The sequence below is a fragment of the Thunnus albacares genome, chromosome 2 (genome assembly GCF_914725855.1).
Source record: "Thunnus albacares chromosome 2, fThuAlb1.1, whole genome shotgun sequence".
Lineage (NCBI taxonomy): Eukaryota > Metazoa > Chordata > Actinopteri > Scombriformes > Scombridae > Thunnus > Thunnus albacares.
Genome location: NC_058107.1, coordinates 15,087,388 through 15,115,258, shown reverse-complemented (window position 1 = coordinate 15,115,258; position 27,871 = coordinate 15,087,388). Strand labels below are relative to the sequence as shown.

Below are 27,871 nucleotides of genomic sequence, written 5' to 3'. Positions count from 1 at the left end.
AGAGCTTCACATACAGTATACAACAATAACCTGGTGTTCGCCAACTGTCTGTGAGCATCAGAAACCTGTGAGCACAAGCATTTGTCCTGCCACAAAAGAGGTCAGCCAAACCAGACAAGCAGGTAGTGTGTCACCTCAGGACTCTCCTGGCATAAACAGACTGTGGTGACTGTTTAAGGAAATTTAGCACCTTGGCATGAGCAAATACAAAGCACAAAGCTCAGCTTGAGGTTTAGTCAACAATAGACAAGTACTTGAACCCTTTGTTATCCACAAGCAGTCATCCAACTCAGCCCTGAAAGACACATACCTTTTGATCTATTAAACAGTGGTGTCGGCACTATTGCCAGATACTTGTCAAACCACTGTCATCAGTGACTGTGAACTTGTGGTCCTTTTTTACAACATGTCCTCTGTGAACAATAGAAAGAAAAGGATATAATTATGTAATTGTGACCAAATACATTAAATGCCTGCTGGAATTAAGAGCTTAAATATATCTCGTAAACATATGTAGCCAGGTGGTCAATCTATTCAGATGTAATTTTCCACTTAGGTTTGGTATAATTCTCAAAGTTGTTTTAATGTTTATACATATGTTATGTCTTGTTTATTTTTGAGTGTAACATTATTTAAGGAAAATGTGAAGCAGAATATAATTGGGGTGTCACAGTCTCATTTACTATTGATGATTTTGGTCACAAGGTGGCAGCTTGGAGTAATACTATTGTTACTCCGCCAAGTGCATCTTGGTCTTTCCTGTTAAGGTATGAACAACCTGGAGATTTACAGAGTGAACAGTGTTGATCCTGTTGTGTAAAATAGCAGGCTACTGGAATTCATGTCCTGAAATTCGTGCGCCAGCCGTTGACTACTGTGCTCTCAATTGCATGGAATGTAAGGATGGAATGTAATTGGAATGTAAGTGTCCTTTACAGTTATACATTGTACATTCCCGGGTTATTTTTGTGGATTTATGCTTGTTAAATATGTATTCATCTGGTTTTATCTGCCATATTTTGTTTTTGTTATTTTTCTTTTAAATCATTTTTGTGTTAAAAACTGCAACAAACTGTGAAAGCACATGAGCTGCTCTCTAAAAGGATTCAGTAGCTTATGCACTCTGTTAAAATGACCTGTTGCAAATGTGGTCAACAATAAAATTAAAGCTACAAGAATCCCTGAAGTAATTGTACTGTATGGCATCTAATTCTATGGGCTATACAATTTTGGTACCAGGAGTGAGGTTTAGCTAAAACAAACGTTTTGCAATTGGCAACACAGTGGCTTAATTTTATTTTTTATTTGAGAAATATGGCAGTGGTAAAGATTGCGCATGAAGTGCGTGGGTGTTTGAATCTGAGAGGCTAGCCTTCTCTGGAGGTGGTGACCAACAAGAAACGACCTGAGGTGCTCCAGATGTGTTGGTGCTCCCAGATTAACACGATTAATCTGTACCTGCGCAGAGGATTCCAGCACTAACTTCAGCAAAGAACAAGCGGGGCTCCAAGTTAGAGACTGTCTATCCTTGACCTATGTTTTGGACTGAACATTCACATTCATAGTGGACTGAGTAAAGGCTAACATTTCATTGTGTCTAGTGAATCTGGGAATGAAGGTACTTAGTAATGATAATGGTCATTTAAAACAGGTCTCAAGTGGGGCAATGCGTAGAGATGCTATAGAAGAAATGCAGATTCACGTACAAGAGCTCACCAGATTGTGAAATGAGCTTACCAGGATAAATGATAAAACAAGGGCTCAGAGGGCAAATGGTAACCGCGCTCCCACACGTTCAGACATCTACATTCCAAGAAAACAGCAGATCCAAGCATTTAGTGGGGAGTGTGGTACAGATGGGAGATCTGTGGGAGAGGTTGAAAGGGTTTTAAGATCCAGAGAGCAGACAACAGAAGAACAGTGTGACTACATAGTATCTCTGTTACTTTGTCTTGCATTAGAAGAGGTGAGTATGCATGTGGGGTCAATCAGTGGGGCCCAGTGATTTATACTCTTACAAAGGGTCCGAAATTAATACCTGCCAAGAACCAAATGCAGGTAAATTTTTCGTTTGGCAAGTAAATCCGGGAAGGCTATCCGCTACACTGGCGGGTAAATGTTTGTACCAAAATAGTCATGTAATAAAATATCTGGCATGATGGCTCAGAGGAAATTAGTCATGTTTGTCCCTATACAGCGTAGACATGTGCACCATATGAGTTACACACGTCTAAACAGTTCTGTAAAACTGTAGGAGCGCTCGAGACGGTCTGAGGCAAAGGAGTACCAGCCACAGACTGTCCCGAGCGCTCCTAGTTTTGTGGCACTGTTTACCGTACAGGACATCAGCTACTCAACATCGCAGCACTCTGTACAGCACTTGGGTCAACCACAGTTGTTCTTAAATGCGGTCTCCAAATAAACTTTATTTGATTTGATTAACCATGGATCAATATATGAAAATAATTTCTCTTCAAATTTTGCTCTGGCATCTTCTTTAAGATAGTATTCAACATAATACCTTATTATCTCAATGAAATAAACTGAAATGAATGTATATGTGACACAAACAGGCAATTTATTATTTTGGCCAGTAAAAAATCTGCTTGGCCAGTGGATTTTTTCATCTACCAGTCCTCTTGGCAGGTGAGTCAAGATGTTAATTTCGGACACTGCTCTTACCTGAGAAATGTATTTTGGGAAAAGGGCAGCACCACACAGCTTTTGTAGACCTTTTACAACTGTTAACAAGCTGATGGGGAAGACTCCTGTGACTACTCCCATGCACTGTCCCAGATTTTGAGGTCTGTAGTGAAGCAGTCCACAAATGTAATACCTAATGAGAAAACTGTTCTCAGAGAACAGTTAGGTTTAGCTCCCTCAGACATGAACTCCGAAAGATAGTTAGGGACAAACCAGCCTCCAACCTTTTAGATGTGAGGAACGAAGCCCTCCTATGGGAAGTGGAGGACAGCAAGTCCCATTGTCCCAGAGTTGTGAAGAGCAACCAAGTTAAGTCAGAGGTTTCAGAAACCCAGTGCTCTTCTATTAAAACAAACAATGACCAATGTACTGTATTAGATGATGTTCAAAGAGCAGTAGCCCATCAGGAAAAACAGCTAGCAGAGTTAGGCTAAACACTTGCTGAGCTAGCTAGTGCTGTAAGCAAACTGACTAGGTACAGCACTAAATAGGCTTTCCAAGACCCCAAACCATGAGCTAGACCTCAGCCAAAGTTCACACCGGATGGTCAGCCTGTCTGTTTCAAGTGTAGAGGTGTAGGCTGCATTTCAAGAAAGTGCCCACAGGCCAAAAGGGGCCTGGATGAACACATAAACACCTGGTCTTTCTGTAGTGCAGGAAAACTTACACTCTCAGTTGTCATGAGTCAAACAACCTGAGGGGAAACAGCTCACTCACCAAAAGAGTCGCCAGAAGAAGCAGAATCTTAGAGCATGCAGTTGGGGTATGCAAGATTGTTGAGGTGAAACTCCAAGGTGGTTCATTATCATGCCTACTTTACACTGGTTGCCAGGTCAGTATAATTTTTTTCAAGGAACATTTGTCAGTAAAAAGAAAATACATTCATCCTGCATTTGAGTGGTTAAAGATCACTGCAGCTAATGGATTAGACATACTCTCTATGGGCTATGTGGAGCTTGATGTAGAAGCCATGGGTCTACTATCCCAGAGCGAGGTTTCCTGATTCTGCGCACTCTTCCTCTAGTCAGGGTCTCATAAGGATGAACATCGTCAAAAAATGCAGAGAGCTAGTACACACTGAGTTTCACACCACACTGCAGGGTAGACTTGACTCATACTGGAGCGACGCTTTTCATCATCTTCATGCAGTAAATGTAACAGACAGACTCTTCTTTGCTAGAGCTGGTAAGGATATAGTCGATATGCCTGCTTCATCTGTTGCTACAGTCATGGCTAAGAGACTTAGGACTGAGTAAGGATGGCCTTTTACTGTTGTTGGAGCATTCTTGTTCTTAACCATAGATCTAGTGAGCGGATATCACCAAGTGACCATGCATGAGAGAGATAGGACTAAGACAGCGTTTACTACAAAATTTGGCTTATATGAGTACGTGAGAATGCCTTTTGGTGTTTGTAACAGACCGGCTACATTCCAGAGACTTATGCAAGTTACTATGAGTACTCTCATTTTTCAGATACTCCTGGTCTACCTAGATGACATGTTGGGGTTTTTTCGGAGACATTCGAGCAGCATTTGAAGAGACTTGAGATTGTGCTTAAGAGACTGGCAGAGACAGACCTTTAAGTGAAGTTGCAGAAGTGTGCTTTTCTACAGCAGTCAGTGAAGTTTTTGGGTCATCAAGTGTCAGGGGAAGGTGTAGGGATTGACCCCTCCAAGGTCTCTGCTGTTAAGAACTGGACGGTCCCAACCACTGTCAAAGAGCTGCATTCATTCTTGGGTTTCTGTAGTTACTACAGGAGATTCATTTGAGGCTTGTCACAGATTGCCGGGCTACTACATGACCTAGTCAACAATTGTTCAGGTTTGAAGAAAACAGAAAAAATAGGACACCAGTTTTGTGCTATGTGGACACTGGAGTGTGACTCTTCTTTTGAGCAGTTAAATGACTTACCTCTGCTCCCATTTTGGGTTTTGCCGACTTCACACAACTCTTCATAGTTGAGGCAGATGCCAGTCAGCATGGATTAGTTGCTGTATTGTGTCAGCAGCAAAGTGACACCAAACGAGTCATAGCATTGGCTAGCCGCAGACTACACCAGGCTGAGAAAAATGACCGGCATTACAATTGCATGAAATTAGAGTTGTTTGCCTTAAAATGGGCAGTCACTGAAAAATTCAGGGGTTACTTGCTTGGTTTGAGCAACACATATTTACACACAAAAGCATAAAAATGTCTTGAGTATTCACACAATATTTTACTTATTCAGTGACTAAATCTAACAGAGAATCTTCAGCTTCAGTTTCACAGTGAGTAGTGTAATCAGCATTTATTCCCCAGCCATCTCCCACTTTCTCCCCCATTACCCCCCTCCTAAACAGGCCCTCCCAGGTGACATGACAGTCTCTCACATAACCAGTCTCTGCTGTTTGCCAACGCTGCAGCTCTCTGTGCATCACATTCACAACAGGCTTTGCAATCCTACACAGCAGGCGCCTGGTACAGCAGCAAGCACAAACACACCTGAATAACACAGACAGGGTCCTGCTGTGTGTGTGTGTGTGTGTGTGTGTGTGTGTGTGTGTATGTGCATCCTAGACAGCAGTGATGCAGGTTGATCACTAGCCCTGTTAGGTAGCATTGACGTCTGCACCTCAGAGCTGGCACACAGGGGAGTTATTGATTAGCATTAAGCATCCATGCAGATGGCCAATAAAGAGCAGGTGAGCCAAAGAGGGCCTGGGGAGTAGGAAGAAGGGATGTGTTTTTGTGGTTGTCTGTGTATGTGTGTGTGTGTGTGTGTGCGTGTGTGTGTGTGTGTGTGCATGCGTGTGTGCGTGTGCACTCTTAAAAATATGGTGGTGGATAGCAAAAAAATAACAAATATTGCAAAATGTTTGCAAGAAAGATCACGATGTGCATTCCAATTTTCTAATATTAAGGTAATTTATTAAAGGTACGTGGGAGTGGAGCAGAGATGTCAGAAAAGATGGGGGATGATATGCGACAGGTTGTGAGCAGGTGTACACGGAATTAATCGTCTCTGCTTCCTAATCCACCAGGAAGCCACATTTTTCTAGTATTTCTGATGTCGCTGCTTCTGGTTTTAATATGGTGCGGGTTCCTGCATGCTTGTCAGGTAGTGTGCATCAGTTCAGAACTTCCCTGTCATATCTGTCACTTGGAATATACTGTAGGCACCTCTGTAATTCACTGATGATCCTCAGGGTACACACAGTATTCTACAGTATTGAATATTCCTTGAATAGAAAAGCTGAAACTGTGTGTTATACTGCATATAAAATACGACACTGCACGATTATTTTTTTGCAGCTGTGACTAATAATTTCTTGAAGAGTACTTAATAATAAAAACAACTGCCAAAGTAAACACAAATGCCACCTTTAACGTCATATTTATTGTTATTTAGTTACTCAATAAAACATATACAGATATATACAATATGCAGGAAAACAGACGACTGCACTTTACATATTATTAAAAAAAGAAAAAAAAAGAAAAAACAAAAATCAGTTCGTAAATTGCCGTCACAGTCCTCCATCTATTGTTTCAGAAATTCAAATTCAACAGAAGCTTTATTTAAAGATTACAAGATTGCCTAACACACAGCAAATGTTCTCTTATTATACATGTGCAATACCAATAGTCTTTTTTTTTCATTTCCCTTATTAAACAATCCCTTGACTTCCATTCCAGTCCCCATTGGCTGAATTGTATACAAGTGGTTGAGCTCAAATGGTTGATAGCAGGATTAAGTAGAGGAGAAGAGAAGAGAAGAGAAGAGAAGAGAAGAGAAGAGAAGAGAAGAGAAGAGAAGAGAAGAGAAGAGAAGAGAAGAGAAGAAATGAGTGAGAGATATTTTTGCCAATATAAAGAAACATAGAATTATAATAAATCTTAAATGATTTAAACAGCAGCAAATTATACAGGTTAAAATTTGCTTTGACAAAGAGGCAAAAAGTTGTGTTCATATTATAAAAAAATTACATTCATGCATATTTATGCCTCTTCCCATCCTCACTCTAGTTCTGCTTCTGTGTTCAGGCCACTTTTATTGAAACAGTAGGACTCATTTGAGTGTGGAAGGGGGGAAAAAAATCATAATTTCTGTGTATATAAGGAGACTGTAAAATTTAAATGTTGGAAATGTTGGGCAACAAACACTAGAGTTGCTTTTACTGGAAAGATAAGACTCAACACCAGTATACAATTACAGCCAATGACAACTGAATATCTCTCCTTCTGCTTTTTTATTCTCCTCCTTTGACATTTCTTTATTTTTCTTCAAAAAAGAAAATAAAGGGAAAAAAAACTGATTTGAGGTTTTCCAGATGTGGGCATTAGAGTAGAGCCCGTGCTGTATTGTCCAGCAGTATGTGAGAGAGTGTCCTAAAGTGTGACTGCATGTATCAGAAAAAACATGGTATTTGCGTGTGTGTGTGTGTGTGTGTGTGTGTGTGTGCGCGCGTGTGCATGTATGTGTTATGTTTGTATTTATGAGTGTAAATGTCTTTCTCTCCCTGAACAGGCAAGAGCTGCTTGCAGTTGCCTCATCGACACCTCATCATCATCATCATCATCATTATCATTCTTTTTCATCATTATTTGTCTCTGAAGCTTTCCTTCCTCTTCTTCTTCTTCTTCTTATTTTGTGATCTTCTTTCCTTCTTCCTGTTCGGCCAGCTTTTCATTCAAGTCAGTGCGGCCACAAATGTCCCAAATCGGTTGGAGATATCAGAATGGAGAGAGCGCCAGGAGGAGACGGGCCCCCCTCGGCCCTTACTGTCCCCCAGCTCGTCTGTGCAGTGGACGGACAGGCACTGCAGGTGGTTCCCTCCACTGCTCCCACCTCCTCCTCCTCCTCCTCCTCCTCCTCCGGCCCCAGGGGCCCCGGCTCCAGCCTTACTCTGGGACAGCTCTGATTCTGCAGACAAGCACAGAGAAGAAAAAGATTAATTAAGACCGTGAAAAATGAAAAACAACTTCAAGAAATTGGCATTCTCTGATACAGATGAACCATTTAAAATACACACTTTTAATTAAACCAGTGTCATTTTCACATCCCACTCTAAATCTGCACTGTGAAATGAATTCAACACTATTCCACCTCCCCACCAGTACGACCCAAAAAAAGGAGGCTGTAAGCAAAGCCTCCTCTCCTCACACTCCTCCTCAAGCCTGATATACACATATGATAACACACGCACACAAACACACACACGTTCATTTGCTCTCGGTCAGGCGTGCAAATCTGGAGCGCTCCTGAATGACCTTCGGTCAGAGGGTCAAAGGGCACTGACAAAACTGACCTTTAACCCTGCTTGACCCAATTTACTGGTATAATGACCATGCCATGGTATCGACCCTGTGTCACCAAGGTGTGGAGCCTCGTATTAAATGGTTGCACCATGCTTCCACAGAAAATCCATAAACAGGTTGATTATACGTCATATTAAAAAAAATCTGCAGTGCCGCAGAGTTAATGCTGATACCAGAGATGCATGCTTCACATATGGAGAAAAATCACTTTGTGCCGTGTAACGAAAAAATTAGTCAAGGGAAAGATTGACGAGGACAGGAAATGCTTGCTAAACTATACATTAAAGCACGGCGTCACACTTCATCTGCCGACACAGGCTGCAGCATACTGAAGCAGTAGAGGGGCAGAAATGAAGAAAAGTTTTGAAGAAGACACAACTAGGAAAGAGGTAATGGAGGGACTATGCGTTATGACACAAGTGTTGCATCGTATGCTTTGGGTTTTGCCTCCGAGCAAGCCCAGAGAGCAGAGAAAGTGTGTGTGAAGATGTTAGGGATCCTTCACTAAAACCAGTCTGATTATTCTCCTATTTCCTTACCACACAAAACATATCGCTGCCTTGCTCCATACGGATGGTTGAAACGGATCAGTCTGCTGCACAAAGACACGTAGCTTTAAGGTGCAGGGACAACTTGGTGTCTGAGTGTAGAGACAAGCGGAAAACAGCTCTGGCAAGCTGAGTTATGTGTCAGAGAAGGGAGAGGCTGTGATAGACGACAAAGTCTGGGAGAGAGGCTGCAGATCACAACACTCCACTCACTCTGCTGCTCACCTAAGAGAAAAGAGAAGCACCGCACCGACCTCCATATTATCCACAAACCAATTTCTCCTCTTTAGCTCGTCTTTCTCCGCTACTTAAACATTCTGTGTTTTGTTTACTGTTTTCATCTCCCTCCCTCTGTTCCTCCACAAACCCTGTGGCAGCAGTGAGACAGTGTTAACAAAACACAGCCAGAGAAGAGAAGGCCAACCCAGGCCAGGCCAGGCAGCTAGGACAACCAAGAGAGGCAGGCAGGCAGACAGACATGCAGGCAGTGAGGCAGGCTTGCCCCCAGCCTGTCTGGGCTGCGACCACTGGAATGGAAAAGTGGGGGGATTTGGTAAAAGGTCAGGCAGCCAAGCCTCCCGTTGTTCCCTGTTTCGTTTGTCTCTCTGACTGCCGGTCTCTGTAAATTTCTCTCTCTCTCTCTCTCTCTCTCTCTCTCTCTCCATCTCCTTTCCAAGGAAGAGAGACACGGTATAAGTGGGGGCTGAGGGTGCAGGGGGTAAGGGAGAAATGAGGATTTAGAGCAATGTTGGTGGTGGCGGTGACAAGATCTAACATTTGCCAGAGGGTCCAGTCATACACCTCAGCATGGCGGATCCCCGCCCCCTGCCAGTATCAACCCCCCCCTCCCTCCACCCCACCACCCACTCACACTCCCTCTTCCCAGCGCTGTGCCCTCCAGCACCCGCCAGCAGCTCATGCTAGCTGGGCACAGCAGGGTCCGCACCGGCCTGAATAGGCAGCCAAGCGTTCCCCTGGCTCACTGCTGACACACAGCAAACTGACAACACGCACAGCCAAAAACTCACAACACGCCAACCACTGCCGCCGCTGCCATATCCACACCAGTCCCTCAGTTGCTGCTCCACATGCACACACACACACACACACGACCGCATACATATGGATGTGCATATACACAGAAATGATCCCAGCTAGACACATCACTCAGCTTCAATGCAAGGATAGGAATGGAAAATACACTGACAAAAAATACACATAGCTCAGATTATAAACATGATATCTCTCTTTTCTTACACACACATACTCACAAATGTATCGCTTTTTATAATCCACATTGACATATGAGCTCATATAAAAACAGTTTTTTGTGTTTGAATCTTAAAACACTATTTATCAAAAGGAGAAATATATATTTTTGAGTCGATAATTTTTCGGTCATCTCTTCAAGCTAGTGTAGCCCTACTGAACAGACAGATTTTTGTTCAGTTATTTGCTATTTGTTATAACACACTTTTCAATTACGCTGCACATGAAAAATCCACCACTTGTAAAGTAAGCCAAACACTTGACCACTACAGGATTAAAATATCACCCCGTATTATAGGGTAGCTAAAGGGGATTCAAGGGATGTAATTTTTATGGAAAAATCAAGACACTACACTTAAATTGTAAGCATTATCCATGGCGGCGTATTTGTTCAAAAGTGGAAACGGCAGTGTGAAATTCTACATCACACAAGTCTAAATCCCAAATCACCATGACATTTTACAAGCAGGGAAATCTTTTTTTTTTTTTTTTTTTTCAATAAAATCTATCTTGTTATGGCTGTTCACTGACTAACATAGAATTCATATCCACGGTAATATCTCAATAATAGCCTATTCATCTGAGGGGAACAAGTGCTTAGCATCAACAAGCGAGGGGGAAAAATACCTAATAAAAAGGGAACACTAACAACACAAGCAGCTGCGCTGAGCAGCCACACATGCACCTAAATATCCTTAACCACATTACAGCCAGAAAAGATTACCACAGTGACGTGTTAAGTAAATACAGAATTTAATGTGATGCAGTTATATCGCTATATCTCTCGCCCCAAGTGCGGTACTTTGTTATTTAGTGCCTGGTGATGATGCTCTTACACACACACACACACACACACACACACAAGAGCGGGGTTTTGGAGCTGTCTCACATACACAGCCAGAGACGATTTACAGAGATGAGTAGAGCTTCGAATGCCATGAAGGCAGGGAGCACAGCGCACAGCTCTGGTTGTCTGGATGACACAAATGTGTCTGGGAGCTGACGGCCTGACACGGGTTTACATGTCATACCACACACACTCAACACACTCTAAGCAACGCAGGGAGGTAAACAATGGCTGCGTGGAGACTGTATTTTCCTGCAAGTTAATACTAAGTGTTACAGTATGCAATTAGTTTTTTCAATTAATCTTAAAAGCTACAGCTCAGTAAAAAAAAAAAAATGACGGTAACCTTTGAAGTTGACACAGATATTGGGACTATTTGTACAATAAGTAGAGCAGAAAAGAAGCTGAATGAAATGTATTTCTTTAATGGCAAATAGATTGCGGCAGAGGAAGAAAATAAAGTGTGCGTGAGACCGTTTGAATTTACAAAGCTTCTTTTTTTGGTGCAAGTTCCTCAGAGCCGTCACATTGATTTCCCAGGCCCCAGAATCCCATGCGGCAGGCCTCTGCCCTTTCTATCCCAAGCGCTACGTCCATGATGACACTTCACCTTTAACCTCACGCTCCCAGGGGCACGACCCCATCCTCTCTGAACACAAACCAGCCCAATCAGAATGCTCCGCTCGCTGACAAAAACACCCAAAGGCCTCCGCTCCTATGACAGTGTGTGACATCAGGTCAGATTCCTTTAGCATAACAACAACCACTATATCCCTGTTTGAGGATTCTGTCTTTGTCAGCACAAAACACCCGTCACAATCCACAGAGAAAAGTCAGATTAAAAAAAAAAAAGGGAAAAAAAAAGAGGACAATAAAAAGTCTGATTTCAAATAGGACTAAGATATTTTGCCTCTTCACAGTCACAGGACTTGCTGGTTAGTGTAATAACTAAAAAAATATCCCTCAAATACAGGTATCTTCAGGAAACTTTTAATCATGTGTACAGGAGCTAACAAAAGGTATTGTCCCAGGTATTCCATGCCCCCGGGGTTGGTAGGGGGGCATGTGAGGCTTTCTGCAACCCCCCCAAACTCCACCCAACTGCCGTAGTGTGACCTTTCCCTCAGAGCAGGGAGGATATCGGGAGGGAGCAGGGGGGCACATTTCTCAGGCAAGGGCACAGGGGTTATTTTGGTTTGAATTTCCTCTCTGTTCTCCGTCCTGCAACATAAAGGGGAAAAAAAGAAAAACTTGCCCAGGCAGGCATTGCCCCCAGCATTCGTTACCTTCTCTCCAGCAACACACCCATTCCCATCCCCTCAAACTCATTCCCTCAAACACACACACACACACATACACACACACACACACACACACACACACACACGCACACCCACCTCCCCCTCAGGCCACAAGAAGTGCTTAGGAAACCAGACACAAATCAGAACATGGGAAGTGATTTAGTGCCTCCTTCATAACTCACAACCATGTCCAGGACCTGTCCAGCATGTCATCCAAGTCAGTGACATATTGATCTACTTCACTGTCTCTATTTTGTTTCAGCCCAGTGTTGCACACTCTGTTTTTTATGTTTTAAGCTTTTTTGGAAAAGGTCAACAACACGAGAAAACTGTGATAATTTGAGGATTAGGAGAACCAGCCTGACAGAGACTTTTGTTGCAAAAATGATAATATGAGTAATTATAAAATCTGTTCCAGGCACTGGAAAAAAAAAACAAAACAAAAAAAATAAATAAATAATTTTAAATCAGAGTAATTGATTAAATTGATAGCGTCAATTTAGTCTTTTGCTGTTGTGTGTTAACTTGTTACATTATTAAGGGAACATATTTTTAAATAGAGATACAAATCTGTTTTTAAAATATACAGACGAGAGCGAAGAATACTCATGGAGCATGAAACTGATTTTAATTATTTTCTTTTCTATAAATGCAAATGGTAGCTATTACTCAGCCACTTGCCCCATGAGTGAAACTACAGATGTTCCCTGAAGAAAAATTCAACTTCTCTCTATCTGTCTGACTTTCTCTTTCACTCCATCAGTCTCTACTTCTATCTCCCAGGAGAAACAGCTCCAATGTCATAACTCATTTGTCAATTCCTCAATGCAAATTAAAGGCGGTTGACGATTACCTGTGTGGCAAATAATATAACGGCTGCTGGCAGCATGACAACATCTACACCTCTGGAAATCTGAAGACACACACACACACACACACACACACACACACACCATTTAAAAGCTGCACTTGTATCCCGAGCAACATATGAACCTAGGATACCTTACTGGAGCTCTGTTCCAAACTGGTGGGGTTTTTTTTGTTTGTTGTTGTTGTTCTGGCAGTCGTTCAACAAGACAGTGGACATTTGGAGGCATGTCACATACATCCGAGGGTTGGAACTCCTCATTCCGTGCATCTCCCAAATAAATTCAGCCTCTCAGCTCCTTCCAAGTAGAATATTTACCACATGCTGAGACAAGTTTTATTTTATTCTAACACCCTTCCCCAGGGAAAACAAAACACCGGATGAGCTGCTATTTTGAAGAGTTGAAAATCTAGCAAGTAAAAAGGCCTGACACCTTTGTTCATCTTTTTTTCTCTTCATCAGTCACAAGCACGCTTCTTTAATAGGCTTCCTTTGACTGTCACTAGAGCTCAATGTCTTGCAAAAGCACAGGAACATAGAGCACATATGCATGCACGCACGCGCACACACACACACACAGACACATAAACTATATAAGCAAACAAATGCACACGTACATACACACACGCAAACGCCATCTTAAATTCCAAACACTTTAAACGCATGATAGGCATTTTTCAGTCCTGCACTATTTACAAGTTAAGTAAATACTCTTAAATATTTTCAACACATTAGAATTAAGTGATGCGTGTTCTACCAAGCGAGACACCTGAGATCAGGGGTTGAAGCTGTGAGCCTGACACCGAGTCTAAATAAATCAAACTTTATGTCTACAGCTGACAAATCCACACTATCAGGTTGCAGTGTCTACAAACCTGCCCTTCGTCACATACTCACATGCAAATATGAGCGTACACACACACACATACACCCACACACAATCACATACCAGCAATCAACGTACAGCAAAAACAAACAAAAGAAAAAAGAAAAAAAAACAAGAGTAAAAATATTTTTTATGTCCACATCAGGGACAATTTTGCTCAGGAGGACATGAGTTTCTGAAATATCACACTGTCACTACAATAACGTATTTATGGTGCTGAAATCAGCACATGTAGACATAAACTAGCTGTTCTTTGTAGCCCTGATGAACCCGTCAATAACCAAGTCAACTTACAGGAGTTGCCTGAGGATGAATTATGACTTTTGGAAACAATATTACCAAGGCTAATTGCTATGATTATCATAATGATTATCATTACTGCAGTGCAGGAGTGTGCGATAGTCTTGGATGTGCGTTGTTGAAAAAGTCAATATGAACCACCTTGTAATGACAGGTAAAGAACATAGACTGCCCCAAGCTGTTTTTTTCCACATTCAAGCACGTGCCAATCACTTTATTCTTTTTTTAGAAAAAGGAAATAGAAATTACTGGTGTGATTTGTGGGGTTGTTGTCGTGCTGAAATGTCAAAGGCAGGTAGTCTCACAGGATCGTTCTCTATGGTGGAATATCAATACGGCTCTTTCTGTGGATTTAAGTGCTTTCTAGTAAGTGTGGTAAGATGCAAGTTCCCTCTTTTCAAATCTGTCAAAGTCGGAGCAACAGAGATTTGATCATTATTAGAGCTGTTTAAGGACTGATTACTCAGAGTGACGAGTGAAACTATTCCACAGGGTCAACTGTGAAGTGTTTTAACTGTGCTGAAGAGAAAAAAAAAAAAAGTTACACAAGTGTGTGTGGCAAAACCAGTAAAAAGTAAAAATAAAAAGAACTGAATCACTTCCTACGCCTGCTGGTTGCCTGTTATCAAGACCATGCATGAGTTTCCAAATGAACGGTCAGCTTCTGGCTAAGATATACAGAAGAGAAGGGAAGAGGAAGTGCGTAAAATTTATCTTTTTTAAGGGGAAATAATATTAACTGACACTGTACAAGGGAAAGTTGCTCATGTACACCTCAACTCCTTGCATCCTTGGGAGTTTACAGCAGCAAGTACTACTGTGCTTTGGTGGAAAACTTGAGCTACATGCTGTCACAGAGAGAGCAGGCCAAACATGGGGTCCGAAGGGGGCCATTACTGCGGCACGCATCACTCTAAACAGGCACTTGGGACCACAGACAGTTTTAGCTGGGGTGCACTGGGTGAACACAAGCCATTACTGAGAGTACACTTCCTCTACAAATATGCACAGTTGAACTTTTTAGCTGTAAAAATTCAGAGTTTACCAAAGTAATAATGGTGAATTTCTACACTTTGTCTTTTTCAGATCAGAAGTGTTGCGCCTCTCTATTGCTCATAGCGCTAAATGGTTTTAATACAAACATACCTGGGAAAAAAATGATCTGGGGTCCCTCTGGAGTTTCAAAAACCTCCACACTGAACAGTTTTAGTGAAGCTGCACTTGGGGGAAAACGGGCAATAGAAACATTTACCTCATACGATTAAACTGACCCTTCACCTCCAGCTCTTTCACTTTCATTGGCATCACCTCTTCTGAAGCAAACTCCTCTGCAACACCGTAATTCCCCTGTTTCAGTTCTCAAGCAGTTAAAGTTAACATCCCGTGCACGCTTTGGGTCAATACTGTCTGACTTCTCAGAAAAAAACCTTAAACTCTCCCCAAAAACACATAATCTAATACAACAAGAAGTTGTATTTGTGTTGTAATTGTGCACATGACAACTAAATTCACAACTTATCTAGAAATTAAAATGAGAAAACACTCGACTGTCTGCTTATAATAATTTAAATTCACCAAATTTCAATCACATTTCTATTATTAATTAGTCCTAATATGGTATTTATGTGCAAAGAAATTTATTAATTATTGTGCATCATTATTGAACTTAATAATGAAATAGAATGTGAATTGTTTAAGAATAAAAATAATCAACAACACTCCTGGGAGGGAAAAATAAGACGTAGATCTATAAATAAAATTGTAATGAGGAAAGGAGTTTTTGGCAGTGGACAGGTAGAAAACAATTTCACCTGGAAGAAAATATGTAATGCTGCACATAAAAAAAAAATATTATGTCTACCACTTCAGAAAACAATTTTCCTAGCCTACATATCAGACTTATATAACAGTTCAGAATAGTTCCACTGCAAAAATAAATACATTTTATCTAAAACAATAACTAACTGTATATATATGTGTGTATATATATATATATATATATATATATATATATATATATATATATATATACACACACACACACACACACACACACACACACACACACACACACAGTGGCCTGCTTTCAGATCAGTGTCAGTGAGGCAGATTTTTGTTCACAAGACTGAGGACTTAAAACTCGACTGACTGGTTGAGGTGGATATTTTTGCAGTGTGAGAAGCCTGTGGGATGTTGGCTCTTATGGAACTACACTGTGGGCTATGACTTATCTTAAATTATTATGTTATTTTGCTCCCTTCTGTGTAGCCTAAGCATCAGATTCAATCTCAAAATCCCCCACCCTTCCCAAATACACCTCCACCCTTTTTTCATCTTTGCTGTCTGAAGCACTCAAATGAGAAACTGTCAGGAGCCGTGATTTGTGCTAACTAGCTATCGATCGCTCCAGAGCTGCATGCCTCATGTCCATGCAGGGAGGGCTGAGAGAGGAGAGGAGAGGAGAGGAGAGGAGAAGAGAGGAGAGGAGAGGAGAGGAGAGGAGAGGAGAGGAGAGGAGAGGAGAGGAGAAGAGAGGAGAGAGAGGAGAGGAGAGGAGGGGAGATGGTGAGAAAGGAAGGAAGCAGAAAAAAGACAATTCTGCTTTTTACTATCTATTGCTTTTTGTGTGAATGCAACAGGGTGAGTGTAGCTGACTGCCTATCAGTATTGGGTTTCCCTGTCAAAAGAATACCCATTAATCAGTATCAAAAGTAATGATGTTACTTATCACTCCTGAGCATCAGTGGGGTTTTTATTACACCCCATGACACTCTTGTTTTCATAAATTAGCAGAACTCAGTTACATCTTCTGTGAATAACCATGAGAAGAAATCATTGGAACAAAAAAAAAAAAAGCCACAGCATTCAAAAATCTTGTCATTTCTCAACTAACTTAGCTGAGAGTTGGACAACCAATTATGGTGAAAACAAATCACTGGATGGGGTGGAATGTACTAGTTTTCATAATCCAGGCTCAATATTGTGTGTTATTTTTCTATATATTTAAATTTAGTGTGACCAGTGGAATTAGCCTTCTGCTTAAGTCAAAATGATAAAGTAGAGTGCTCCTTTGAAGTAAGAGCATCACTGTTACAACCCGACATTCTGTGCTCAGTCTCATATAAACAATGCGCCTGGAGTCCACACTCTGCGTGGTGCGCGCCCCCGCGCCTCTCTACACCCGCACTGATCAGAACAAAGAGGCGCTGGAGACGCGGTAGACAGAGCCTAACACATATATATTCACATTATTATATATCCATACATGCACAGCCCTTTCAGTAGCTTAGCCCTGATAGATGGCAGCTCCCTTTTCAGATTTTTTTTTTATGTAGCAACATCAGCCATGTCTATATAGTGCTTTGTTTTGAATATTAACTGAAAATAGCCAATGTAAATAAAAAAGAAAGAAAAGGCACACACGACACAAAAACACATTCTAACAAATACAGCTTGTCTAATTCTCATGCAAACAACTTCTATTACAATTAAAGCACAAAAACAAATACTAATTAAACAACTGTAGCATATAATAATAATGATAATAATTATAATAATAATAATGATAATATAAATAATTATTATTGTGATAATAATAATAATAATAACAGTTATTAGTAGTAGTAGTAGTAGAATTATTTCTATTGATATTATTGATATTATCATTATTATTATTATTAATAAGAATTATATATGAAGAATAAATGTATCCGCAGCTGAACAACGCAACAGTGAGTTTATTTATCTGCATTTTGATTTAGAGCCACCATGAAAACATTTGGATAAAACTTCTTGTAAAAATGAACTTATGTCTTCAGATTTTAAAAATATCACCGCTTAGTTCACTAACTGCTTCTGTGCCTTTAGGCCAGAAGACTTTCAATTTTCCTTGAGAAACTTTAAGAGTGGGTTGGGACTTCCAAATGATCTATATAACTATTTTACACTTACTTAATAAGTTAGACAATATTATATTATATTTATTTTAAGTAATAAAATCCAATAATAAATAGCAACAAATTATAGTTTGCATAATAATAAATAAACTACTATTTAAAACTAAATACTAAATGTATTATTATTTCTGAGGTAATTATTTCCTATGGAAAATATAACTGAGACCGATAACTGTAATAATTTCAACACGATATTTAATCCTGGAAATCCTGTCCTGCCAATCTAAAATCAATCCACTTTCACCAGCTCTGTATTATCCCATGGTAATAACAAAAACAAACACGTAACAAGGCGAGGGAAACCCTGCTGCGTAAACGCATATCCTCGAAAAGCTATTAATCTTCTCAATGTAGTTGTTCACCCTGAAAACCTAGATAAAGAACCACAGGAATTGTTTACTTTTCTTGAGCTGCTCTTTTGAAGTGCCTCTACCATGAAGAAACCTATAAAAATACATTGTAGAGAAGGTACTTTGCTCAGTTAAACGGCTTTTAAAACTGCTCCATTCTGTTAATCATTTTTTAAATATTCTCCAATACAGACCTAATTTAACAAGAAAGATCAAATGAAACTTTTTTTTTTCTTTTGTCCAGACTTGAATAGCAGTCCCATTAAATTTATTATCTTCCTATAGACTACACCTCTAAAATTCAAATACCCTAGTTAAACATAGACAACTACTTTCTGCTCGCAAAAGGTCTTCAATTATCAGTACTACCAGATTATTTCACCTATTTTTTATGTTGTGTTCCACTGCATTTCAGATAAAATAAAAAAAATAATTTCAAGAATGAAAATATACTACATTTATAAGCAAATTTTACTACTTAATGTAGTCTGTGTTGCATGTGTGAGAGGGAATGTGAGACGCAGAGAGGGAGAGAAAGAAAGAAAAAAAAGTAAAAAAAATTAGAGGAATTGTTTCATTTACCTTCTTTACTGTTGTTTTGGCTCTTATTTTTTTCCCAGGGTCCCATGGCCTTGTCATCCTCTGACCCGTCCATCATGGCCTTGTCACTGGGCACGTACCAGGTGGCGTGCTGCTCTGCCATGAGGGTGTCAAGGTCAATAGTGCCCATTGAGCCCTTTCCAGCATCCGGACTGCAGCTCGCCAGCTCATTGTCTCCGTTCTGTGAGGGACAGTCGCCATTCTTTTTGCCATTCTTCATGGCCAGAGGCTGGTCCTCAGAGATACTGAATTGCTGCCGCTGTAGCTGGATCTGGGCCTGCAGAATCTCCAGAGGATGGATTTCTTCCTGGCCAGAGGTGCTGGATGGGGTGCGTACCTGCTCCACCCCAGGAGTTCCTGGGTGGCTCACCCCACTGGCCCCTGTGCCCCCACAAGCATTCAGTCCATAACTGTCCGATGTCGAGGTAGTATGATTGTTAATGCCCATGCTTAAGGGCTTCTGTCCATTTATCAATCCATGGTCACCTCTTTGCATTTTGGGTGAGCCAGTGATCATAGGGCTGCGATTAGGCTTGGTGGCTGAGGCCCCTCCTGCATCTGAGCTGGAGGACACCTCATCCTCGTTGCCATAGTGGGTGCTGATATCGTCAGGAAAGTCCACTCGTGGTGAGCTACTGTCAGACTTGGCAACACTTTGAATGCCACTATCCAGAGAAGGCATCAGGTCAGCCTGGTCCACCAACATTAGTTCACCTCCTTTTCCCCAAGAGGGTGACTGGAGGTGTTTCTCATGAGGCGTGCCCCCACCCCTCTCCCCAACGCCAGCTGAGGGGGTCTGCTGGCCTGGACTTACAACAGGGTTACCATTGTCAGAGGAAAAAAAAATTCCAGGGCTCACATGTCCACTGTCTCTTTTTCTCCTCCCTCTCCCTCTCCCACTCCCTGTTGTTGCCTTCCCCTCACTGCACGGGGTAGCGTCCATGTTGTAATTTGGGGAGAGGGCACTGGCTTCCCCCTGCACCGTCTGGCTTTGACTTGCAGGCTTAGAGTTGCTATTCCCGGTGCCAGGCATCTGGCTGTTCTGGGAAGTGCTGCTCTGAAAATATTCAGGACCAGCACTGCCAGTCCCATTAGATGTGCTGCTATTAATGTCCTGCTCTGTCTGACTCAGTTTTCGCTTGCCCTCATTTTGGTTCTTCTTGTTGAATGTTACGTTGAGATTGGGGGCCCCTAGGCTTGCAATCATGTTCTGGCAGGCCGTAGAAAGGGCCGCCAGGCAGCTCTGGCCGAAAACACTGTCTTTAGTGCTGGTTTTGTTGAAGTTCCCAAGGGACAGAGCTCCAAGCTTACTAACAGACGACCGCTGGCCTGAGGGAAACTCAGACTGAGGAGGGTAGCTCCCTGGTGAGGTGCTCACTCCCTGGGGAACGCTGTGGGCTGGCCCCTGACGGTTAGCCCCTCCATAGGGAAACGTTGGCTGTGCTCCCATTGGAGGTGCAGGGAAGTCAGCTGGCCGCCTTTCTGCTGGTGCATTTGGATGCCCTGTACCTGCTCCTGGAGACTGCATTTGTGAGAGGTTGCCCATATTGCCGCTGAACTGTGAGTGCATGCCCGGGGAATGGAGGGCCTGTACATGCCCATCTCCTGGTATTCTCATGGGCTCCTGCATGCCCATGCCTGGCCTGAACATCATCCCAGCCCCGTTCTGCTGTAGCCCCATGTCATGGGGCCCTGATTCATTACCCGCTCCACCCATACGCCGTGACATCATCTCCCCTGGTGGGTGGGACCCTTGGAACCAGGAGTTCTCCTGAGTTACATGAGGATTTTGTCCATCAATGTTGGGCATCCTGCCACCATTATCCCTGTCAAAGTTGGGTTGAGGCATGCTCCCAACTGGTCCTCCGTGAGCCATGGGGCCAGGAGGTACATCACCGTGGTGACCCAGCTGCTGCAGACTGGGCTGCCTCATCCTTTGCTGCTGGTTGCGAGAAGCCATCTGTTTTATCATCATGGCTGCATTCTGGCGCTGTTGCAGAGACTGCTGCTCAGGCCCTGGATGCTGCAGGGGACCTGGTGGGAAACCTTCACTCACAGGTGGGGTGAACTCTCCAGGCAGTCCAGGGTAGGCAGAGGGGGAGAGGTGGTTATCCATGCCACCACACCAGCCTTCACCACCATGTGCATTAGGAAAATCAAATCTAGGCCTTTTTGCCATGTTCATATAAGGAGAGTCAAAATGTTGCAGCCTCTGATTCGGGGGCTGTTGGGAGGGAGGAGGAGCTGGCTGTTGCATATTAAACATCGGGTCCCCATAGGGGTGCAGACCCCTATTTTCCAGTCTGTGAATGGGATATTCAAACTGGTTGTGTTGGCCAGGCATCATGACCCCTCCATCCAGAATGTTAGGGTTAGTGGAGCCGGGCTCAGCCTGAGGGGGTCGGGGGAGGCCAGGGGGGCATGAGTTCTGTCTGGCTATCAAGCCAGCCTGTTGTTGCTGCTGCATGAGAGGATGTCTCGCATTGACCCCCGGCTCCATTCCCACGGGCACCTTCCGGCCATTTCCAAAACGCTCAAAAAACACTCCATGTTGAGGCTGCTGGGGCTGTGGAGGCGGCTGGTGTCCCTTAGAGATGGCCTGCATACCTGGTGTCCGTGGCATGCCAGGGTTCCCTGGGAAATTCCCACTGGGAACTGGCCTTCCTGGCCCAAAATGGGGTAACTGAGATTCTGATTCTGATGGGGAAAATACAGGTACATCAAAATGTCCAGATGGAGGCTCACTGGGGAAGTTATACTCTAATCCCTCTACAGCTCCCTGGTTGGGCATCCGCCTAGGCTCCAGGCCATGAGACTCAGAGGAGGAAGATGAGGAGGAGGGGAGACCGTGGAAGGATGCTGCCCTGTTAGGTGACTGGTCCAGGGGTAGACAGGGGGCAGGGACAGCATGGCTGCCACTGGGAGGCCCATGATGTTGGAAGTCAGGCATGTTACCAGGCCGCTGCTGCTGCTGCTGTTGCTGCTGCTGGGGAAAGCCATCACCTGCCTGTCCCTCAGCGAGAGGATCAAATCCTTCTCCAAAGCCCTGCTGTGGTCCCATGCCATTGTTGTTGTAGCCCATTAGCCTGCCACCATGCAGGCATGATGACCCTGGCTCTGGGCCTCCAAAATTCCCACTGAAGTGGGGGTGATGTTGGTGGGGGTGAGGTTGATGGCCGTGTGGATGTCCTTGATGAGGTTGCTGGTTGTTAAAAAATCCATGCATGGGTCCTTGCTGCTGCTGCTGAAGTCCGCTGCCTGCATGCATGTCCGAGTGGCCCCGCGGGTGAAAGCCCCCGTACTGTTCTCCGTTCATGTTCATATTGAGCCCGAGCATTTGCGGCTCACTCAGAGGGCCCATGCCGGGTTCCACGGCTCCCGGCGGGCCTCCAGCGTGAAAACCGGGGCCTTTATAATGGGAGCCCATGTTCAGTCTCGGCTGGTTTATGTTTCTCTCTGACTGGCCAGGGTTTCTGCTATTAATCTGAGAACCAAACTGCTCCAGCCCAAACATACTCCCCTGCAATCAATCCCACATGACGGCAAGTTTGCCAGACATCGGCACACTGTCTGTTTTTCCGTCTGTCCCCAAAAGAAAAAAGAAAAAAAGAGAGAAATACAAAAAAAAACGATTCAAATATTTGTATTATACTACAGATTTTACTGCCCTATCTCCTTTAAATGTTAACACTCACCAAATTCGCTCTCATTGTTTTGTTTTTCAACTTCTCCAAGGACGAGGAGGAAAGAGGGGACAGACTGTTTCCAAATACGCACGTAAATTGTGTCCCCGTTCCCGTATTTATGCGTGCACTTGGCCGCTCTTCTTTTTGTCTTTAATTAAGCAAACACATTTATAACACTGTTATTTAACTTTAAGCATGAGTGACCTATAATATTCCAAAGTTTTTCTCTGTGCATTTCTTCAGGGCAAACATCTTGCTAAAAAACTAACAGGAGAGCGCAGCGAAATTAAAGCGACCGAACGGGGGATATGACAATTTCTGATATCTAATTCATTATTCCAGTCCAATGTCAAATGTCCCAGAGCGACTTTTTGTATAAGGTCCCATACTGGAAACAAGGAAAAAGTCCAATTGGCGCCGTATTGTTAAAACTGCCTCTGTGGCTTTGAGGGGAAAAATCTTTCTTTAATAAATAATGCCCACCGCTGTCCTTCAAAATCTCGACGATTGCAGAGCAGACGTGTGGCCGAAAGTCCAGTGTGATGTAAAGTCCACGAACACTGCTCTCCAACCCAGGCACCGGAGTACCGGAGCGTCCGCTTAGGGCGACCAAAACCCGGAGCTGTGCGGCGTGCACTACCTTAACTCCACAACTACGGAGCGCCTTGACAGCATCCTTCACCCATTGCCGGTAACGCGCTCTGCAGTGAAGCGCCTCCAATGCGTTTCGTTCCTAGTGTGTGCGTCCCTTCGATTACCGAGTCTTGTCTATAGTGTGGTCTGTGTGCACTTGGGAGCGATTCACAGACACACTCACACTCAGCTCTGCCGCTTGGCGCTGTGTGAGATCAACGCGTCCAGAGGAGCCAGCAACAAGTTTTGCATTTCTGCAGCCACTTCCATCCATGAGGTTTCAGCCAATCGGAGAGACAAAAGAAAGCTTCTAGGGCGGGACAAATGCTTTTAAGGTGGTCCACGGAGTCAACGAGATAGTAAAGTCTTCTGTGTAAATCAGATCTTGGAATAGCTTTCAGTTATTGTGTAATTGTTTGACCATATCATATAGCCCATTTTTCACATTAATACGCACCATCAAATCTGAACTGGATTCGGACACGCAGGTAGTCTTTCTTCCAAATTGATTCCTTTTTTTTGTTTATTATAGCACATAATTATATCCTCCAAATGTTTATGCGAGGAAACATTCTTGTAATACTAATATCTTGCACTGGAATAACGTTTTCTTATGTTGCTTAATAGTCCTCCCCACTTGTGAACAAACTTTTTCAGCCATTGCATCTATTGATCCATACAGCGAGTAGCCTAGTGCCTAAGTAAACCTGTATTATCCTCCTTGCAGCATGTTTTCAACAACATATAATCTTAAACTTGTGCATGCATTGAGGATGAACAATCACGGCTTTCAATCTAAAATAATAGTACTGAAAATATGTGTTGAATAATGAAATAGTCCAATATTGGCCTCGATAGATTGATTTATAGCAGGTGCTTACTACTGAGTGATGACGCCTTATTAGAATATCTCAGATGATATTGGTACAAGTATATCAACAGGGTAAAGGTATGGCTGTATTATAGTGTGTCGCCCACACCTCTGTGACCAATCAAAACCGCACCAGTCTGTGTGTATCTGTATCCCAACGGGAAAAATCCTCCTTAAAAGACAATCTGAGCTAAATCATTTGGATTATATTGGGTCTTTGGTTCCGATAATAAATTGCATTGTGGTATTATTGTCTGTAAAATTTTGCAAGGCCAAATTAGGATAATTTACTTCATACGTTAATTAGCTGAAGGCCCAAATAGCCTAGGTTATCTGTGCGAGGTTAAGTGGTGATACTGTATGATTTAAGATAAGAAATACAATTATTGCAAATAGTCTGTCTTCATGATCATTATAATCATATGATTTTGAGACAAACAAAGGTCCTAACATAAGAAAGTTAAATCTAAATAATTTGTGTGGCCAAAATTATCATATTCTAACATGACAAATAGCTTTCAGATTTTAATTTTATGCCATGGTTTTGCGTAGGTGTGAGTGAAATGTTTTATTTCCTGGTAAGTAAGAGAATGTGTCTTAATGTCATCTGTTACACATTTGTCTCTTTCTGTCTGTCTTTTAGTGAATGTATTCAGTTGTGAAATGTTGGGATATCACGGATCTATATGGGCTACGTCTCGTGAAATTTGACTTGATTGAGTTCACATTATTTCTCGTGCAAGATTTTCTTATCTATTGATTAAAAGGTTTTTTCAAGAATATTTGAAATGTGCTTTATTATATAATGAATCCCTCCCCAAGATTAAGGTAACTTTATTTGAAATAAAGCACACACATGTATAGCCTACTATATGTGGGAATACTGAACAAAATGTACTTTCATTCACCACCATGGATATTTTCTTTGGTGAAAGGAGTACACGATATTATCCCTTTCCGACACTGTGGACAGTGGGCTTTTAAAGAATTTTGTGTCAGACTTCTGTACCTTTGGGGAGGGAAACAAGAGGACTTTTACCAAACAGACACAGTGCCACCTAGCGGCTGGCGTCAGAGAGAGTGGAGGATAAACGCCCAGAAAATACTTGTAGATGGCAGTCTGAACTGGCAAACAAAGACCAATGTTAAACCTTAACACCAGTCTAAGGCAAGAAAACATTACACTTTGATTTGTATGAATTTTTATTGTCATATAAGATGTTATATACATATATAACATATATATATATGTATGTATATATAGGGTTCCCTTAAAATATATGTATGTATGTATATAGGGTTCCCTTAAATTCTGTATTATATATATATACAATCAGTCCTTTTGTGAAATTTTAAACAGTCACGTATTTGTGCATTGTTTGATTTAAAAATCTAATAATTTTTGTTCTATTTTGTCTAGCCCAACAGAATTTAAGGGAACCCTAAGAATTCAATGAAAGGTGAGCAGTATCACCAACTGGGGCAACAGGGAGTGAATATACTGCATGTGTATTATTTTCATTGCAGTAATTAAAAAAAAACTATTTGATTTGCAAAAAATAATCAGATAATCACTTATTCTTATTCTCTTTAGAAAGTTTCAGCTACAAAAGCAGACTATGTGCTTAGCCCTGCAGCCAGAGGAGAGGTCTGTATGTCAGGGCTGAACCTAGAGACAGGTCAGGACAAGGAAGTGAAAGACGCTGGGAAGGAGTGTGTGATTGTGTGTGTGTGTGTGTGTGTTTATATATTTGGAATTTTGGGGGTGTATGCACTACTTGCAGCTGGGAGGACAGCAGCTTAGAGTGGAGTGAGGAGGCTGGGATAGCAGTGTTTCTGTTTATAAGGAGACATGGGGTAAAGTACCTGTCTTCTAGAGACGGAAGGAGAAGCAAGTTATATTCTGAAGGTTGTTGTGCTTGTGTGGTGTGAAGTATTGCAAAAATGCTCTCACCGCAATCTTCCTCCGTGATACCTGGTTGCTGGAGAATCGCCTCCCTATCTGAGAACCAGCTGGATGTAGCATCATTAGCGTTTCACCCAGACAAACATAAAAATGTGCACATATCAAACTGTTTTAGCCATAGCTGCCATCACTGCTCTGTGAAGCCCCTTAGAAATATCGGGATTCATGTTCATTTCTCAACTGATAAACGCCTGGTGTATAACAAAATCCCATTATCAATGCAAGAAACAAGTGTGTATTCTGCAGCAGAGCAGAAAAATCAAGATAGTGAGTACTGCATTGTTCTATCTGACTGTAATACTAATACCCTTGCGATACTTTTCCTCTTAGCTCTGTCTACAGTCTTCTCAAATGGAGACAGACAAGTTAAGTATGACAAACCGATGGCATGGTCTCTTTCCCCAAGAGTCCCCAGTGATGATAAATGCAGCTCAGAGCTGCTGCTGAGGCGACATCATGACAATGGACAGTCTACAGGCTTTCAAGCACTGTCACAATACCACTCATCTCTGCAGTGATTTAGTACTCAATTTGTCTCAATATTTTACTCAATAGGACAAGATAGCAGAAGTGGGTGTCCTTCTCTACCCTTAATTCATGGTGTTAAGCTTTTCCTCAGATAGACATATATTACTGTGGGAGTTGCCCAAAGAGACAGTTCTTTCCCTTGTTGCGGGGGACGGCGTCCTGTGCAGTTTGGGCACTGTGGAGCAGAGCCTCTGTGTGTCCTCTATGGGCCTGTCACTCAGCTGAGCCATCACAGCTCCCTGGGTCAGGGTGGGTTAAGCAGCATCTGTCATCCAGCGAAGCACTATTGTATTAAGGGGAGGGATGCGACAGAGAAAGCCCCCCCCACCCTCCTCCTCGTCTGCTGGCTCCACACCTCTTCCACCCTCTCAGAACAACAGGAAAGACTCAGGAGAATCTCTGGGGCTAAACTTGACCCGAGCACCGGAGGATGAGGAAGCACAGTCGTGACATCATGGCCAACCGGTGGAGGCCAAAAATAACTTTCCTCTCCAAGAAAACATGCAACCTCTGAGTAAATCTGGCCCCAGGGGAAGGTCACGCACACAAACATGGCAGTGCTGGACCAAACCTTGAGTTAAATCTCCACTGTGCCACTTCTTCCAAAAACAGAAGCTCTCACTCCAGTGTCTCATCTTGTGGCAGGAAATGCGGCCATGTGGTGCAACAAACATGCACAGCTTTTTCTTCCCTACGCGATTAGATCTGACACATTTAAGAATATTTTAACTTCTGCTTCTGTGTTGAAGCTATAAAGCCGGTCATTCTGGCTACCAGAAAGTGTTTTTTAGCACCGCACATCGAGTCTTTCTTCGGCAACGTGCCTGGATGTCCTGCTGTGTCAAGTCTTGAGCTTCCCCTTCAAGATTCATTCCTTCTCTTCATCTGTTGCCTCATCTATTTAAACTACAGGGGCTCACTCATGACATGTCCCTTCATCTTCTCTGCAAGGGAGACACATGGATGGATGGATACATGCCTAACTGTAGACTACTGTGAGCTGCCACTTAACAGGAGGTGTGTGGGCGAGTCTGCCCATCTCCCCTTTTAGAAACATTATTTGCTTGTTCTGGGGCAGATATGACTGGTTTCCTTGCAGCAGGCACATGTGACCATTCCTCCGCAAACAATAAAAAAGGCGGATATCTCAGCCAGCAGACTGGCGGCTCTTCCTGCTCTTTAGCACTGATTCCGCTGTTACTGTGCGACTCTTCTGACCTGCAGGTCACTGAAAGTCTAGCCTGTGCTGGAACCACCAA

At 42.6% G+C, this 27,871-nt stretch overlaps 1 protein-coding gene across 1 annotated transcript; it reads right to left on the bottom strand.

Moving 5' to 3' along the window:
• Positions 1–6,062: 6,062 nt before the first annotated feature.
• Positions 6,063–23,759, bottom strand: mn1b (meningioma 1b). Its single transcript, XM_044367873.1, has 3 exons — positions 22,624–23,759; positions 18,911–22,510; positions 6,063–7,608 (listed from the first exon to the last, which is right to left on the bottom strand). The coding sequence occupies exons 2-3, from the start codon at positions 22,440–22,442 to the stop codon at positions 7,376–7,378; spliced, it is 3,765 nt and encodes a 1,254-aa protein (XP_044223808.1). The 5' UTR covers positions 22,443–22,510; positions 22,624–23,759; the 3' UTR covers positions 6,063–7,375.
• Between the last annotated feature and the right edge of the window lie 4,112 nt (positions 23,760–27,871).

Coding starts and splice junctions, on each gene's coding strand:
- mn1b (XM_044367873.1), bottom strand. CDS start 22,442: ATGTTTGGGCTGGAGCAGTTTGGTTCTCAGATTAATAGCAGAAACCCT. Junction 7,609..18,910: donor CCAAAACAACAGTAAAGAAG/GTAAATGAAACA, acceptor GCTTGTCTGCAG/AATCAGAGCTGTCCCAGAGT.